Consider the following 17,177-nt stretch of genomic DNA (forward strand, 5'->3'; position numbering starts at 1 on the left):
ACCCCTCCAGGGAAGGGGACTCAACCCCCTCCCTGGAAAGCCTGTTCCAGTGTCCAATGACCCTTTCTGTGAAAACTTTTTCCCTAATGTCCAGCCTAAACCTCCTTCTTAAGAATCCTGTTCCATGGAGCTCCGTGTCCCCATCCCAGCACCTCAGGGATCTGCCCAGCCTCTTACCCCTCTCTTCTTGATCGACTTGCGCAGCATCGACACCACATCCTTCCCCTCCACGCTGCTGCATTTGAATCCCTTCGTCCACGTGACGAGGATGCTCTGTGGAGAAGCAGCAAGAAGGGATGCTTGGAGGACGGACCCATCAAACCGTGCGCCCCAAGGGTTCCCCTCGCAAGGCAAGGGCTGGATGGACACACAGCGCCGCAGGCGAGTTCCTCTGTGTTTTCAGCCTTCCAGCCACCCTCCCAGCAAGGATTTCCACGCAGGTTAAGTTTACGATCACAAAAGAGCACGCAAATAGCTCATTCCTCCTGCCTGCAGGAGGGAACATGATTCCTGTGACTGGGTTTTATGGAGCCCTGGAGCAAAACCTGTTCCCAAGCCTCTGGAGAGCCTTAACCCATTCCTGCAGGGCACAGATCTCGCTGGCCCCAACAGCCGGAGGCACTGGCTGTGTCCCCACCCAGCAGAACCATCGCTGTCACCCGGCCAGGGGCTGAGCTGAGCTTTGGGGGGAGGGAAAGGAATCGATTGTGTTGAAACCCTCAACCTTTATCAAAGCAAACGCTCGCCTTGCCTTACACATGAGGAAACTGAGGCACGGAGAGAAGTGAACCGGGCAAGGCCACTAGGGCAGATGCTTCCTCCCCCAGCTTCTTTATTTTTTCAGTCCCCACTTCCACCACGAGGAAAGCGTTAAATCTTCTTCCTCATTACTTTGGCTGAATCGCTGAGGCACGAGAGCATGACTTGCCCCATCCCTGGTAGAAAATGCTGCTGCGTTCCCGCCCGGGGAGGACGTGCTGGACGGCCAGCGCGCCATGGAGCCGCCCTCCTTTCCGATCCTTTCCTAGGAAGCTGGGTGAGATAAGGGCAAGGAAAGCACCAGCCCCCCCGCCAGAGCTCGGCGGAGGCCGTGGGTGGCAGGAGAGGGGCCACGTGTCTCAGCCGGGCTCCGCTCGTCGAGATGTTTAGTCTCCCAGCAAGGTCACCAGCTCCCAGCGGAGAGCGCGTACGGCTGAGCGGAGCTGACAGCCATCGATTCCCAGCCTGCCTGGGGCACGGCGAGTGGGTGACCCCCCCTCTCCCTGCACCGGCTGCATGACGGGGAATGTGATGCTCGGCACGTCTGGGCTGCCTTTGGCTGGGGGCAGCTGGAGCCGCTCTCCCCACCACAGTCGCTCTCCCCGAGCTCTGTCTGCAGAGGGGGAAAAAGCCACTTTCCGTGGAGGCAGCCATGCAAAGTGGAAACGGAGCAACCAGCCCAGGAAACATCACTTCCCAGAGCCCTCTGTGCCCCTTCGCTCCCAGCAGCACCAAGAGCGTACACACCACCCAAACCCAAAGAGCCTAATTAACAGCATAAGTTCATAGAATCATAGAATCACCAGGTTGGAAAAGACCCACTGGATCATTGAGTCCAACCATTCCCATCAACCACTAACCCATGTCCCTCAGCGCCTCATCCACCCCTCCAGGGAAGGTAACTCAACCTGCTCCCTGGGCAGCCTCTGACAGTGCCCAGTGACACTTCCCGTGAAAAATTCTTTCCTAATGTCCAGCCTGACCCTCCCCTGGTGGAGCTTGAGGCCATTCCCTCTCGTCCTGTCCCTTGGGAGAAGAGCCCAGCTCCCTCCTCTCCACAACCTCCTCTCAGGGAGTTGCAGAGAGCAATGAGGTCTCCCCTCAGCCTCCTCTTCTCCAGCCTAAACACCCCCAGCTCTCTCAGACACTCCTCGCAATCCTTGTTCTCCAGCCCCCTCCCCAGCTTCGTTGCTCTTCTCTGGACTCGCTCCAGAGCCTCAACATCCTTCTTGTGGTGAGGGGCCAGCACTGACCCCAGGATTCGAGGAGCGGTCTCCCCAGGGCCGAGTCCAGAGGGAGAAGAACCTCCCTGGCCCTGCTGGCCACGCCGTGTCTGATCCAAGCCAAGATGCCCTTGGCCTTCTTGGCCACCTGGGCCACTGCTGGCTCATGTTCAGTTGCTGTGAACCAACACCCCCAGGTCTTTCTCCTCCAGGCAGCTTTCAACATTCAATTGGTGTGGGACATCTACTGCTCCCTGTGAGAGCTCACCCCCGTCCCACTGCACCCCCAGCTCGGCCACGACCCTTGCAAGGAGACGAGACCTTCACTCACTTCATCTAGCTTGGTCTGGTGACACGGGAAGGAGAAGGTGAACCCAAGAGGGAGTTTCTTGTCTTTGATTTTCAGCTTATCCATGAAGTTGGCCAAGCATTCGGCGATGTGATCAAAGAGCTGAAAAAAAGGCAAAGAGTGAGCCCTCACCCGGCTGCTCTGACGGAGATGATGCATCTGAGCAGCGCCTGCATCCCTGCCTGCACGAGGGGGATGTGTGCGAGGGGCCCACATCGCACCTCCCTGCTCTTCTTCCATCATAGTTACTTGATGTCAGGAACTAATAGATCCACGCAAAGGAATCATAGAATAGAATCATAGAATCACCAGGTTGGAAAAGACCCACTGGGTCATCAAGTCCAACCATTCCCATCAATCACTAACCCATGTCCCTCAGCACCTCGTCCACCCGGCCCTTAAACCCCTCCAGGGAAGGGGACTCAACCCCCTCCCTGGGCAGCCACGGACAGTGCCCAGTGACCCTTTCCCTGAAATATTTTTTCCTACTGTTCAGCCTGAACCTCCCCTGGTGGAGCTTGAGGCCATTCCCTCTCGTCCTGTCCCCTGTCCCTTGGGAGAAGAGCCCAGCTCCCTCCTCTCCACAACCTCCTCTCAGGGAGTTGGAGAGAGCAATGAGGTCTCCCCTCAGCCTCCTCTTCTCCAGCCTAAACAAGGCAAGGATCCCCCTGGACCAGGCAGCAATAGGATGCTCAGTCCTGCTCCACCCCCGTGATACAGTTCTGAGTGTTGAGGCAACGCCAACCCACCCCTCAGATAGAAGAACTGCTCCAAGGTGGGTGGTTCCACCCACAAGGAGAAGCTCTGCAGTTGGAGAGCAGCCCAGGAGAGCTGGGATGGGGAGGAGAAAGAGGGGTTGAACCCACCTGCACCCCACTGCCTCGCATCAGCTCCTCGGGGATGGCGTAGATCTGGTTCTCCATTTCCACCTTCTGCAGGCCGTTGTCGGACACCTTCACTCTCAGCACGCGGAAATTGGTGCCGCCCAGGTCCAGCGCCAAGAAGTCCCCGTCCTCTGCGGGAGAGACCAGACAAGAACAACTACTTAACTCAGTGGGTCCCTCTCAGCAGCATCGGTGCCCACACCGGCCAGCCCCGAGCAGGGGAGGGAGTAACCAGCCACCTCCCATGAGGGTAAGGTAGGATATTTTATAATTTATTTCATTATTTCCTTATATTTTCATTATATTTCATATGTGTTTTATAGATTTCTTTTCTTTTATCACTGCTGTGTCTGTCTTTCCTGCCTCTCTGCGCTCTTGGCATCCCCCCCAGCTGATGAGCGATCAAAGCAACGTCTTTGAGATGTAGCCTGATGCCCTGGGTAGGGAGCACAAAGGCGGTGGCCAAGCCAGGAAGGGGACAAATCCCACCAGCCCCATCCACACAAGCCCATGCTCAAAGCCCAAGTGCTCTCAGGGAAGAAAACCTCCAGCCTCAGGCTCCGTAAGAAGGCAGCAGAGCTGCTCCTGATCCCATTGATGGAAGATGCATGTGAAAGTTCCTAAATCTCCATCCCTAGCAGTTCAAACCCTGCTGGAACATTTGATATATGGAAAAAAGCTTCATGTGTTCAGGCTAGGCGGCCACGATCCAGAACAACCTCCCTGCCCTGCCCCAGGAATCCCGTGCACTCCTGGCATGCAGCTCCTCGCTGAAGGCAAGATTGAAAGTTGTCAGCAGGAAACCAGGGAGGAAAGAAAATCTAAAAGAGTTTCAGGGACTCATTGCTGCCTTCCCATGGGAAGAAGAGTTTCCCTGTTGGGGTTGGTAGCGAGGAGCCCCGGGTCCTGTTGCCTCCAAGACCTGAGCCCTGAGCAGGTTTCACCTCTTGTTTGTTTTTTATTGCAGCAGGCACCAAGGCAGCTCGTTGAATTTCGGACCGAGATCTGGGATGCGGGAAAAGCGCCAAGCTGGCTGTTTTAAATACCTAGCAGTGTGGGGCGAGAGCTGGGGGAAAGCCCTCTATCAGCACTGTTTGATTTCTGAATGCATTAAATGTGCTGCGCTGGCTCCCCTGGGCAGATTACAGCACCCGGGGGCCGCATTGTGCCCACCGATGCTTTTACAAAGGGGCTAGAGTTGAAACAAAAAGTGTGGTTTATTAGTATTCAAATGACACCAGGCCAGCCAGCATCTCCAGTGACTCCAGCTGAAAAGGCAGCTCGCTGGCCAAGCCTGTGGGGCGTCCATCTGTCCTGGCGCCTTTCCTGGCGCTGACCCTCCGAGGGCTCGGGGCGAGGGAACCGCGGGCGCTGACCGACCTAGAGCCTGAGCCGAGAGCGGCTTTATAAAGTCCCTCCGCAGCTGAAAAGGTCTATTAAAAGCAGCCCTCGTGCTCCGAGGAAATGAGAAGATGAGGAATAAGAGAGGCTTAGAGGTCTTGAGAAGCGTTCAACAGCTTTGCTGCTCGGGATGGAGAACGGGGGGAGCGCCGGGGGGGGGGTCAGCACATCATCCCGGGGTGATGTGGGGCAGGTTGGGTGCCGGCTCTCGGAGGACCAGCTCATGCCAAGCCCTCACACCCCGCGGAACGATGCTCTGTCGGTGAAGGTCACACCCTGAGATCAGCCGGCCAGCGGGACAAGGTGGCGCGGAGGCAGTCACACCAGTATTTTAACCAAAGCTGAAGATCATAGAATCATAGAATGATTTGAGTTGGAAAGGACCTCAAAGCCTAACAAATTCCAACACCTCCCACTGGATCAGGTTGCTCCAAGCCCCATCCAACCTGGCCTTGGACACCTCCAGGGATGGGGCAGCCACCGCTGCTCTGGGCAACCTGGGCCAGGGCCTCCCCACCCTTATTGTGAAGAATTTCCTCCTTATGTCTAATCTAAATCTGCTCCTCTCCAATTTAAAGCCTATCACTAATCCTATTACTCCATACCTTTATAAAAAGTCCCTCCCCAGCTTTCCTGGAGTCCCTTTCAGCACTGGAAGCTGCTCTAAGGTCTCCACAGAGCCTTCTCTTCTCCAGGCTGAACAACCCCACCTCTCTCAGCCTGTCCTCATACAGGAGGTGCTCCAGCCCTCGGATCATCTTTGTAGCCTCCTCTGGACCCGTTCCAACAGTTCCGTATCCGTCTCATGTTGAGGATTCCAGAACTGGATACAATACACCAGGTGAGGTCTCAGAAGAGAGGAACAGAGGGGCAGAATCGCCTCCGACGACCTGCCAAGTCCTCGCACAGGTCCCTCAATTCACCTCTGGAGAAACGCACACCCCCAGCAGGAACTGCTACCCCAGAACCACACCGTGCTCCAAACCTGGACCACGTTAAAGCTTTGGAGCTCCTCCCTGCTCAGATAACACCCTTGGCTGAGCTCTAAGGGAGGCGGCGTAGCCAGGAGACGTTCAGCTCAGTGCCTGCAGGGCTGAAGGACAGTGTGGGAGCCAGTGGAGCACTGCAGCTCATGTGTTGGGGCAGTCCAAGCCTAAATATTCATTCCTCCTCCTCGCCTCACGCCCATGTCGACCCTTCGCAGGGACGAGGTTTAAACCAGTCCGGCAGCTCGCTCTGCAGACTGTCTGGCAGCCACAGGGCATGCCCTGGATGCTGGAAATGCAGCAGGAAAACCTTCAGGAAAGCTCCTCGCTGTCCTGATGTGGCCGGTGAGCCCCCCGCGGGGATTTAGGCTCAGCCACAGATGGGTAGAGCTGCGATGCCTGGCTGGGCCCTCCTGGCATCGCGGGTCGAGCCGTACTCCTGCTTCCCTTGCCATTGGCACAGACACCATCCTCCTTGCTAGCAGAGCATGAAAAATGCCTCACGGGGCTGAAAAATGTGACAAGCCTAAGGATGCTGGAGCCAAAAGTGCCACAGATTGCTCGTCTCCTTGGAGGTAGCACAGGGAATTCAGGAGGATCCCCCAAAAATGGCCAAGGAGCCATGGACAGGGCTGTCCTCCTGCTCTTCCCAGCCCCCTGCACACTCAGTATTTCAGCCAATCCCCCCCTGTGAGGCTCGCGCCCTGCAGAGCTGTATCAAAGCAGCTTTCTCTTGACCCACCACCCATCAATTCTTGCCACAAAGCAGCAGCAGGACCCAACCTCACAACCAAAAAAACCCTGTATGAGCTGCACAACGGCCACGGGGGAGGTACAAGTGGTTTGAGCGGCAGCCGCTGAAGTCAAGGGGTGCGTTCCCGGTCAGATCGGTGCTTTTCAGGAGGAAAAAGGCAGAGAAATCTCCCCTGGAAAACTCCCAAGAAAAGCAATGCAGCTGCACAATGGGCCACGCTGCTCGATATCACGTCTGGGTCCTCCCTTTGATTAGGGCTCCCTCGTTACGTGATAAGATAGAGGCTGCGATGCTGAGCTCACAACTCAAACAGGGAGGGCAAACACAGAGCTCTGATTCAAGGGCCTCTCTGCAAACCACCTAAGGGTGATTGCCTGTAAAAACGCCTGCGATCCTTACAAGAAAGCATGGGGCAAAGTGGGCAGAGGAGCTCTGCCGTTCCTAAAAACAGAGCCAGGACCAGGCTGGGTCACAGCATCACGTGCAGGATCATGCCCAGCACCTCTGAGGTCACCCCACACCTCCACCTCAAACCTCAAGGTTCCCAACCAGCTGCAATCCCGTTTTGTAGGAATCCTCAGTCAAATCAGCGTAATAAAAAAAATAAGAGGCAGAGAAAAGCTGGAGCAGGTCCAGGCTCTGCCCTCCAGGGAGATACAGGAGGAGTCCCCATCCCAGGAGGGATTTAAAAGGCAGGGAGATGAAATGCTTAGGGATATGATTCAATAGGGAACAGGTATGGTTGGGCTTGATGATCTCAAAAGTCTTTTCAACCTAGCAATTCTATGATTCTATGATCGTGTTCTATGAAGAGATCCAGGATTAGCTTGGTGGTTTGGCTTGGAACGAACCAGGTCCAGCAAAGAGCAAGTCTCACTGACCATGGTAAGAGTCGTACCACAGCAATTCCCCAACACAATTCCTTGCTGGAGAGTGCAGTAAATCACTGGATGAGGGGCTCTGGGCACGAAAACAGCATTTTCATTAAAGCTTTTCGATACAATGGGTCGTATGAGCTGATTTTCTTGCAGAAGCAGCTGGTTCTTGTCCAGAACTGAGCCCACTAGCCGAGGGCAAGGGTTAGCCAAGAACCATCCTTGGAATTTTCCAGGGATTTGACCACCAAAGTCCTGCAGCACCTTCCTGAAAAACCCAGCCCATGGCTATCAGCTGCCAGGGCTTAACGGTGGATGCACCAGAAGATCCTTGTGTCAACATCAGCACAGAGGAGGAAACGCAGCGATGCCAACAAAGCCTGGGAAAAGCAGGAAAGGAGCAAGGAGGAAGGAGGTGTTTGCACTCAGCAGGGAGAGCCCTTGCTCAGCCGCTGGGGCTCCAAGGAGAAGCTTCTCTGGGACCTGTCCTCCTCCACCAGCCTGCGGTAGGATGCCCACTGCCTTGCTGCAAGGCATTTCAGTTCGAGCCAGAGCCGAGCAAGGCGAGAAAAGTTGGTTTTAGGAGAGATGCTGCTTCAGAAGCAGGACCCCCCACCCCCTTATCACGCTGCATCAGGAACAGCGAAGCCACAGGAGTGCAGAGGAGGGTGGAGCGGTCAGGAGCCGGGTCTCTGCTTTGACTTCAAGCTGCAGATGTGACCTTGAATTTGTCTAAGCGCCTCTCATCCGCCTGGAGCCCGCGGAGCTGCTGGTTGCATATCAGACAGGGCATAATCCAAAAGCAGAGAGAACCTGTGCTGCGGCGAGGAGGGGCAGGAAGGGCAGGGATGCTGTGGAAGAGGGAGGTGCAGAGCCCTGAAGCCAGCCTGGCACCCTGTTTTTCAGACTGGAGGCAGCTGCTGACGCCCAAAGCGGGTGGGAACAGGACTGCGTGCCCAGCCAACATCAGACTTTGCCCCAAAGCTTAAAAGCAGCAGAAGGAAGGACACAACCCTTGGCGCTGAGCTGTTCTACATCACGTGCCAGGGGAGCTGGCAGTGAGACCCCCTCGAGCTGCCCTCGCCTCACCCCTCCAGCCCCCCCGTCCTCAAGCACAGGAGCAGAGACCCCGGTGCTGCTCACAGCATGGATGTGGATGTACAGGGAACCCCAGCTCTTGCCTCCCTGGGACATGCTGGAAAAACTCCCAGTTTCCAGCCCCAGGGCAGCTGCAGCCCCATCACTGCGCCCACATCCTTTTTGCTTAACATTTTCCATGCTGCCATGTGCCTCTTCCCCACGTGGTTTGGGTGGGAAATGCCAGCTGGGATGCTGGAGAAGCTGCAGATCGGGAAGATACGGTGAGAGAAGCCAGGGCTCACTCTTTCAAAGCCAAGGAGAGAGACTGAACCTTCTCCCTAACATGGGTCAGGGTGCCGAGAGCTCTGCCTCTCAGGAGCTCGGACACACAGCACATTTGGCTGCAATGGTTCCCATGCCCCGGGGTGGCATTCCGACTAGCTCTGTAATTAAAAACATCCTCAAATATTTAAATAGATTGAAATCTCAATCCCGGAGCAAGCGGCCAGGTCCAGCTTTTGGGTGTAAGTGAGCAGGGCAGGGGTGATGCTGCAGGCAGGGTGGCTCTTGGGTGCAGGGATGCTCCAGGGGGCTTCTGAGAAAGATGGGGACAACTTTTTAACAAGGTATGTTACAAGAGGACAAGGGGAAACAGGTTTAAACTGAAAGAAAGGAGATTCAGACTAGATCTGATGAAGAAATTGTTGATGTTGAGGGTGGTGAAACACTGACACGGGTTGCCCAGAGCGGTGGTGGAAGCCCCATTCCTGGAAACATTCCAAGTCAGGTTGGATGGGGCTCGGAGAGGGAAGGACAACAGCATTTCCCATACGGGTGCTCAAGGGTCCAGAGAAGAGCGACAAAGCTAGTGAAGGGGCTGAAGAACAAGAAGAGCAGCTGAGGGATCTGGGGTTGTTCAGCCTGGAGAAGAGAAGGCTGAGGGGTGACCTTATTGCTCCCTGCAACTATCTAAAATAAGGTTGTAGAGTTAGGTGTTGGTCACTTCTCCCAAGTGAAAGGTGGTGGCCTCAAGCTGCTCCAGGGGAAGTTTAGACCGGACATTAGGAAAAATACCTTCACAGAAAGGGTTCTCGGGCATTGGAACGGCTGCTCAGGGAGGTGGTGGAGTCCCCATCCCCAAAGGTGTTTAAAAAGCCAGTAGATGAGGTGCTTGGGGATATGATTTAGTAGCAGACAGGGACGGTTGGAGCTGATGGTCTGAAAGGTCTTTTCCAACGTAACGATTCTATGATTTTCTTGGGTCGAGAGGAGCAAGCGGAGGCTGAAACGGGGATGTGCCTGGCCGGGAGCGTTGCTGCAGGCAGCCCTGCTCCTGCCAGCGCGGGAAGCTGGCAGAAAGGGCACATTGTGAGAAGCCGAGTCTGGAGAGCCCCCTTCTCCTCTCGCGGCCCTTGTGGCATTCAGAGAGCGCCTGGCACCACTGCTGCTTCAGCACTAATGAAATCTGATGAGCTGGACCCGTGACTGTCTCTGTCCTGCCAGGAAGGGCACACGAGGGCTGGTTCCCACCCTCCCTCACGCCAGTGGGAACCGAGAGCCCCTCCAGTCCCAGCACAGACCGAGGAATGAGACCTGTCCTCACACTAAACCTCACTCGGTATAAGCAGGATTAAGTCCACCAGGACCAGGAGTCAATGTGTCCACGGGTGCCACCCCTGTTTTGGCAGCACCGTGAGGATGGGTGGCCCCAGACTTCTCTCCTGGCACACGTTGGCACCTACTGAGGCTTCCCCACCACATTCTCCCTCTAATCTGCTGGGAATGAGCATCTCCCATCTATCTCATGGTACCTGTCCCATCCGGGGTGGATCTCACGAAGGTGGGCAGCATCTTCACCGTGGCGGTGGGGTTGGTGTCCGCTCCCAGCCCCTTCTCCATCTCCTTCCTGAAACGCTGGGAGACATCCTGGAGGGTCTCCTCGGAGAGCCGCATGTGGTAGAGGTACTTGTCAATCTGAAAGGTGGAGATAACGCCAAAAAGTCAGCTGGCGGGGTGGGGACATAGGGACAACCTCCATGAACACATTCAGGAGAGCGTTCAGCTCCTCTTGGATCTACTGGGGCTGACGCAAGATGCAGGAGCAGGTGGTGACCCACCTGCACACTGCCAACACGGCACCACCGGCTTATCTCGTAACGCCCATCGCTGCTCTCGCACCTCTTCCTGAGCATCCAGGGCTGCTCTCCAAAGAGCTCACCAAAGCCACCCTGCACCATCCTCAGCACCTCAGACCCTGAGGAGCTCCTGATGCTTCGCAGCATCCTCTCTGCTCCCAAAGAGGCACCCAAAGAGGTTGTGACAGAAACAGGATCCAAACTCGACAACCTCCCCTGCCCTAGCCGTGAGTCAGAAGGTCAGCGCCAGCGGTTTTCCAGCTGTGGAGCCCTTCATCCGCTGCACTGGCAACACGCCTTGACCTTGACCCTCAGGGCCTCTTCCTACACGGAGGATGCTCAGCAGGAATCCACTGCTCATTCATTTCTTCGCTGCTGAGATCACCCTTACAAAGGGTTACGGTGTCGAGAGCGACTCACCCTCCTTGAGCAAGCAACGCTTTGTGACACAAGTGGGTGCCTGGCCAGACTGGCCAGAAAGGGAAGGAATCCACCCCCCCTCCTGGCAATTGTTTCTACCCTCACGCCGAGGCTATGAAGATGACCGGCTCCTTCTTTAAAGCGTCTCGTCTTCCCTGGGAAAAGCATGGAAGAACTCCTCCCGGAGCCATTCATCGGCGCTGTCTCCACAGCCTGGCCGGAGCAGCGAAGGGAAACGGAGAGGCGGACAGAGTGGCAGCACCCAAACTGTGCCCTCTTTCAATTAACTTCACTTAAAATTAATTAAAGGGCAGCTGCGAGCCCTACGAAGTCAAGAGGAAAACTCCACCCAGTTAGCTCACCTGCCTGTCGGCACGTAACGTAAGGTCATCAGAAATCAAGCGTGAGGGTTTTTTTATAGGGCTTTGCTATAGGAAATTGGCATTTGCGGGCGAGTAATAGCCACCCACCCCTGCGTGACCTCGCTCCTGGACGCAGCCAGTCGGACCCTGGGCTGAACAAAACAGCTCTGCTGTGGTTTTGGCTCGGGATGCTCCGGTGCATCCTTCCCTCTGCACCAGCTCGGCTGGAAATCGGGAAGCCAAGTCCCCAGTTCCTTCACTTGTTGCGGGAAGGTCGGAGGGGAGCCCAGCCGAGCACGCTCCAGGAAAGATGCTTTATTCCATGGGGAATGGCATCCTCACTGGTGTGAGGGGTTAAAACTTCCCCCTGATATCTCTTGGTGTTTCCAGCTCCTTCCCAGCAATCGGGAGCAGAGGGTGAGCACCTGCCACCTGGGAAAGGGTGAGGATAAGGAAACCCGAAGGCTTCCTGGTGCCAGCTGTTTACCAGCTTCTCCTTATCCACCCCAGCAGCAGGAAGACAAACACTGCCCTCTTCTCCCTGTTTGCTTTCGCTTGCTGAAATTGCCACCCAGGTACCAGGTTCCCTCCAGTTACCAGAGCAGGGAAGGTGGCCAGAGCCCCAGCTCAACTCCAACATCTTCCTCTTCCAGCTTCCGGAGAGGAGCCGGGTCCAGAGCCCAATCCCACTCCAGCCCCAGGGTAGGAAACGTCCCGTTTAGATGCCCCAGTGGTTATCGGCCAACGCCATCGATCCCAGACAGCCCAACCCCATTTCTGAGCAGTGAGCAGAACAGATCGCGTTATCCCGGCTCGCAGAGCCTTTCACAACAGCTTCAGGAGCTGCTGACCTGCCCCAGGCGCAGGGAGGACCTCGACCAGCCGACCAGCAGCATCTGACCGGGGTGTCAGTGATTAAATCAGAGATAAACCCATCTGACACTGGGTGCTCTGCCTCTTACCCCCGTGAGATCTTCCTTCACCAGACTTCTCTGGCAGCCTACAGGGGGTCCTGGTGAGAGCAGCCTCAGTGGGGCTGGGGTCCCAGCGAGGTGTCCCCCTCTCAGCGGTGGGATACCACACCAGTAGGGCTCAAGGCAGAGCTTCTCCCTTGCACAGACTCCACGCTGCTGGTGTTTCTCTCCTGCCTGCCACCCTGACGTTGCTTTTTCTCCCAGACTGGCAAGATGCTGCTAGGGGAAGATCTCATCCCAACGGAGGCGGCTGCTTTGGAAGCTCAGATGAACAAGAAACCATCACTGTTTGTTCCTCAACTCCTGCCCAAGGCACGGGGCAGTGAAGGTGCTGCGCGCACAACTCGCCAGCCCCTAAAATCACAGCACAGGGAAACGACGCGGAGGTTTTGTCTCCTTTCTCCAGGACAGGCTCCGCTCAGCACGTTTGCCATGTCCTCCAGGCTTCACCGTACCAGGAATAATCGGCAGCATGACAAACAGGGTGACCTTCTTTTAATCTCCAAAGCCCCTTAAAACCTGGATCATCTTCTTCTATGGATGGAGACGTCCCACTTGGCAGCTAAGGCAGGTCAGGGCGTCCTGCAGAACGGCTCCTGGGCAGCAGAGCTCAGCTCCTTCCCCAGTGAGACCACCCTGACCCCACCAAGGAAGAGCCACGACCACCTTCAAATCCAAAGCTCCTCAGCCCCATGCCTCGGTCCATTACTCCAATCACCCACCTCGCACCCAAGGGCACCTCAAACCGCAGCAAAGATCTAGGCAGACAAAGCACGAGCATCTTTCAAGACAAACAACCCTCTCGGTGGTTGAACTTTTTCTTTTTAAGATCACTGCCAATCCCAAATAAATAAAGCCACCGGGTTAGGATCCAGAACGGGGCAATTTAATTTCTGGAAAGCGTCCATCATAAATAATAGGGTTGTTTCCCTGAGGAAATCTAAACAGAATGGAGGAGGAACAGATTTAAGCCGGGAAGTGCCGGGTGTGCTCTTAGCCGAGGACGTGGGGCAGGACATTCAGTTAAAGAACCGGATTGTGGGAGCTGCTGTGGGTATAATGGGTTTGATACATAGTTTTTCAACTAAACCCAAGCAAATCCTCACTTCCAAGCCCAGAGCTGGCTCCAAAGGCTCAGCCCACTGAGCTCCTGCCGCTGGGTGCTGGGGAAGTGCCCAAGATCACCCTCTCCGGCTGCAAAGGCCACTGTTGGGCAAGGTCCCCCGCCCCCAAGGCTGAAGAAACCTCAAGTTGCTCAATTTTTGCTGCCAGCTGGAAGCCAAGTGACCTCTGTCATGCTGAGCTGAGCTTAAAGTACCCTCAAAAGCCAGGTTGGCCTTTGCAAGGATGGTAATAACTCCTGGCTCCAGCACCACAGCTGGATAGGGTTCAGTTTTGGAGTTCTCAGCCCAGAACGGACATGGAGCTGCTGGAGCGAGTCCAGAGGAGGCCCCACAGATGATCCAAAGGCTGGAGAGTTGGGGTTGTTCAGCCTGGAGAAGAGAAGGCTGTGGGGAGACCGTAGAGCAGGTTCCAGCAGTGAAAGGGGCTCCAGGAGAGCTGGGGAGGGGCTCTGGATGAGGGGGTGCAGGGATAGGATGAAGGGGAATGGTTTTGAGCTGCAAGAGGGGAGATTGAGGTGAGATCTTAGGGAGAAATGTTTTGCTGTGAGGGTGGGGAGGCCCTGGCCCAGGTCACCCCATCCCTGGAGGGGTTCCAGGCCAGGTTGGATGGGGCTTGGAGCCCCTGGTCTACTGGAAGGTGTCCCTGCCCATGACACGGGGTGGGACTGGATGGCTTCAACATCCCTTCCAACCCAAACCATTCCATGATTCCTTTGCCTGAGGACTTCTCTTCATCCTCCCATCCAGCCTGGACCCGAAGGGGTCAGTGCGGTGAACATACCAGCCTATGAGTAACTTCTTTCCAATTTAATGCCACTATTCACAGAGAAAATAAATAACTCCTTGTATTATATATCTGCAAGATGGTCACATGAAGAGTGGAAAAACCCTCCCGGACAGGTCTGTCCTGTATCGCTGGAGATATCGCGGTACGGCTGGAGAGGGCTAAGCAGGGAGGGTGAGGGATGCGGTTCCCCTCCCGTGGTCGTGGGGACGCTTCTCCCCATCGCTTGGAGGGGACACGGTGCAGGGTGACAGAAATGACAGTGTGATAGCGGCTTCCGGCAAAGCAACAGCTTCCTGCCCAGCAAACGGCAGAGGGGAAGGACTCAGGGTGGTTCCTTCTCACAGAATAAAGTTGGGGTTATTCAGCCTGGAGAAGAGAAGGCTCTGAGGAGACCTCAGAGCAGCTTCCAGGGCTGAAAGGGGCTGCAGGAAAGCTGGGGAGGGACTTTTTACAAAGGCTTGGAGTGATAGGATGAGGGGGGATGGCTTTAAATTGGAGAGGGGAAGATTTAGACTGGACATAAGGAGGAAATTCTTCACCATGAGGGTGGGGAGGCCCTGGAACAGGTTTCCCAGGGAAGCGGTGGCTGCCCCATCCCTGGAGGGGTTCAAGGCCAGGTTGGATGGGGCTTGGAGCCCCTGATCCAGTGAGAGGCGTCCCTGCCCATGGCAGGGGGGTTGGAATTAGATAATCTTTAAGGTCCCTTCCAACTCAAACCATTCTATGACCTTCCCTGCTATCGCCCTAGGAAGGGGAAGCTGCTCCTCCTTAGCTTTAGTTTTGCTCAGAGGCTCTTCCTAAAGCCACGTCTCTGGTGAGAACCAGACTGGGAGTGAAGGGTTCCAGCCCCTCATTATCCGCTCACTGCAGTTTTCGGCAGGACATGCATAATTTCAGCAGCATTTTGGGAAAAAGCATAACACTGGGGGAGGTGAGCTGCTTCCCGGGCTGGATTCTTTTCCTTTTCAGCAACGGAAAGTCAAATATTTGTTGTATACAAGAACAACAGAAAGAAGTTCAGGTTTAGGGAAGGCTGGAATGATCTTAACCCACACGTGTGCACAGTCAACCCTTTCTCCAGGGTATATTCTGCCTGAAATTACTTTTTTTTAAAAAAAAATTACTTCCTCCCTATCCCAATTTTTAACTGAAGCTTTTCAGAATCCTGATTCTCTCCTGGATCCTTTCAGAGGAGGATGCTACGCAAGCAGCCACGAGTCCCCAGGGCAGGTGGCAGCTGTCCTGCCCGCATCTGAGGTGTGACCCAAGAGATTTGGGGAAATCGAGGCAGAGAGAGCGACTGCAGTTCCCCGAGGCTGCAGGGTGAAGCCTGGAAAGCCTTCCTGGCTCGGGACCATAACCTGGCACGCGCTTTGCAACTTTTCCTGTTGGATCCGCGATGGGCACCGCCATGTGCTCAGCCCCTGCGTATCGAAAACCAACGCTCCCCATCCCTGTGCGGCTGCACCGTTACGCAGCCAGCCCTGACTCAGTGCGGGGAACCGGCTCATCCCCTTCCCCAACCGCCCCACCTCTGGTGACACAGGACTGATGCTGGGCTGCACCCACCCTCCCTCAGCTCCGACTCTGGCAGCACCCACGTCCTTGGCTGCTTCTTCTGCGCCGAATTAAACCCCACGTGCCTTCCCCGCCGCAGCCAAGCCTCTGATGACACATGCCTGGAGTCATCTTGAACCCGATTGAGTCAGATGGTTTCCTGCTCGGCCGGTTCCTCCCCATCCTCGCCCCCCGGGACAGCAGCTGAACCCAGCGCTAGAGGTGGAGCTGGGCACCCATGGTGAAGAAGTCACGCTGCAGAGCATCGGCAGCGGCTGGGGCCCCGTCCTTGGGTGACCCCACAGCTCTCCAGCCCCATGAAAAGCCCGATTTAACTAGAAAAATACATTCTGCTTTCCAACTCAGAAGTCGGTGACGTCAAACTGCTCCCAGCGGCCTTTGAGACCCTGCCCACGCGTCCTTCCTCTCCTGTTTGAAACCCAGAAGGCGTCTGGGGCAGATACAAGAGGCAGCATCCCATCAGATGCTGCTGGATTGAAAGCCTTTCTGGTGCCACGGATGCTCCCTTGGATGCTGGGAGCATCCCACCCCAGCTGGGGAAACTGAGGCTGCCTCCTGCCCCGGCTCCTCCAGTGAGAAGCTGAGGAGCGAGGAGATGCCTGTTGGCTCCCCGAAGGCGCCAACGATGGGAAGAGGCCGTCCTGCCACTGACCTTGGCATGTTAAGAGAAGCTGTTAAGTCGGTTTCCAGGAATTTGCAATCGGGTTCCCTCCCACAGCTGCAGAGGGAGGAAGCCGGGAAAGCATCAGCCTAGTAAAACCAATCCCCACAGCAAAGGGAAAAAAATAAAGCAGAGGAAAACCTGCCCCTGCCTGGGTACGGCCACAGATATAAGAAAATTAACTCCATCTCTAGTTTTCCCTTCTTTTAAAGGAGCGATGGGGGAAGAAGAGCCTCCAGCCTGGTTATTTAGCTCATCGGCCTCCTGCTCCTCCCGTCCCATGACGAGGTTGAGGTTCAGGGACCAGGAAACCCAGCGTAAGCCGGCACATCCGAAGGGAACGTGGTTCATCCACGGCAAACTTTCAAGCCAGGCTCTCAAAGGACGCTGCTGAGGTTAATTAAAGTTTACACAATCCCTTGGGGGGGCAGGTAAGTCAGTCCTGGGAGCCACCGGGCAAAGCGAAGGGCAGGAGGAGGCTGGGGATGTGCTGACATCCCCCCAGGTGGGCAGAGAACGCTGCTCTCTGTGTCAAGAATAGGAAGAAAACTCTTATTTGGGGGCTACTTTCAAGGGCCTGATGTGCACACAAACCACAGAAGTTGGAAAGGACAATTCCTTCCCACAGCCAAGCCCCTTTTCAACCGGATCCAAAGCACAAAGGCGTATGACAAACACACTCGAGGCTACCACCCTGAAATCGTTTCCCAAACACAGTCTCAAATCCTTGGTGAAGCCTCTGGGTTTGATAAAAATTAAAACAAACCGCAGCTTTCCAAGAATTCCAGCCCTTACATCTCCCTGTGCCGAGGACTCCCGCAACGC

General features: G+C 55.6%; 1 protein-coding gene across 4 annotated transcripts in view; it reads right to left on the bottom strand.

The window, feature by feature from the left end:
• Nucleotides 1–17,177, bottom strand: part of LOC138731620 (hexokinase-2) — a 42,174-nt gene that overhangs the window by 12,846 nt on the left and 12,151 nt on the right. For 3 of the 4 annotated variants that reach the window (XM_069877674.1, XM_069877673.1, XM_069877672.1), the window contains exons 2-5: nt 10,123–10,285; nt 3,198–3,346; nt 2,314–2,433; nt 178–273 (exon numbers count right to left, since the gene is read on the bottom strand). In XM_069877674.1, coding sequence (XP_069733775.1) covers nt 178–273; nt 2,314–2,433; nt 3,198–3,346; nt 10,123–10,285 — 528 coding nt within the window. Of the gene's footprint in view, nt 1–177; nt 274–2,313; nt 2,434–3,197; nt 3,347–10,122; nt 10,286–17,177 lie in introns of those variants that run through there. The other variant, XM_069877675.1, reaches the window with a different exon arrangement.

The sequence above is a fragment of the Phaenicophaeus curvirostris genome, chromosome 27 (assembly GCF_032191515.1).
Source record: "Phaenicophaeus curvirostris isolate KB17595 chromosome 27, BPBGC_Pcur_1.0, whole genome shotgun sequence".
In the NCBI taxonomy this organism is placed as follows: domain Eukaryota; kingdom Metazoa; phylum Chordata; class Aves; order Cuculiformes; family Cuculidae; genus Phaenicophaeus; species Phaenicophaeus curvirostris.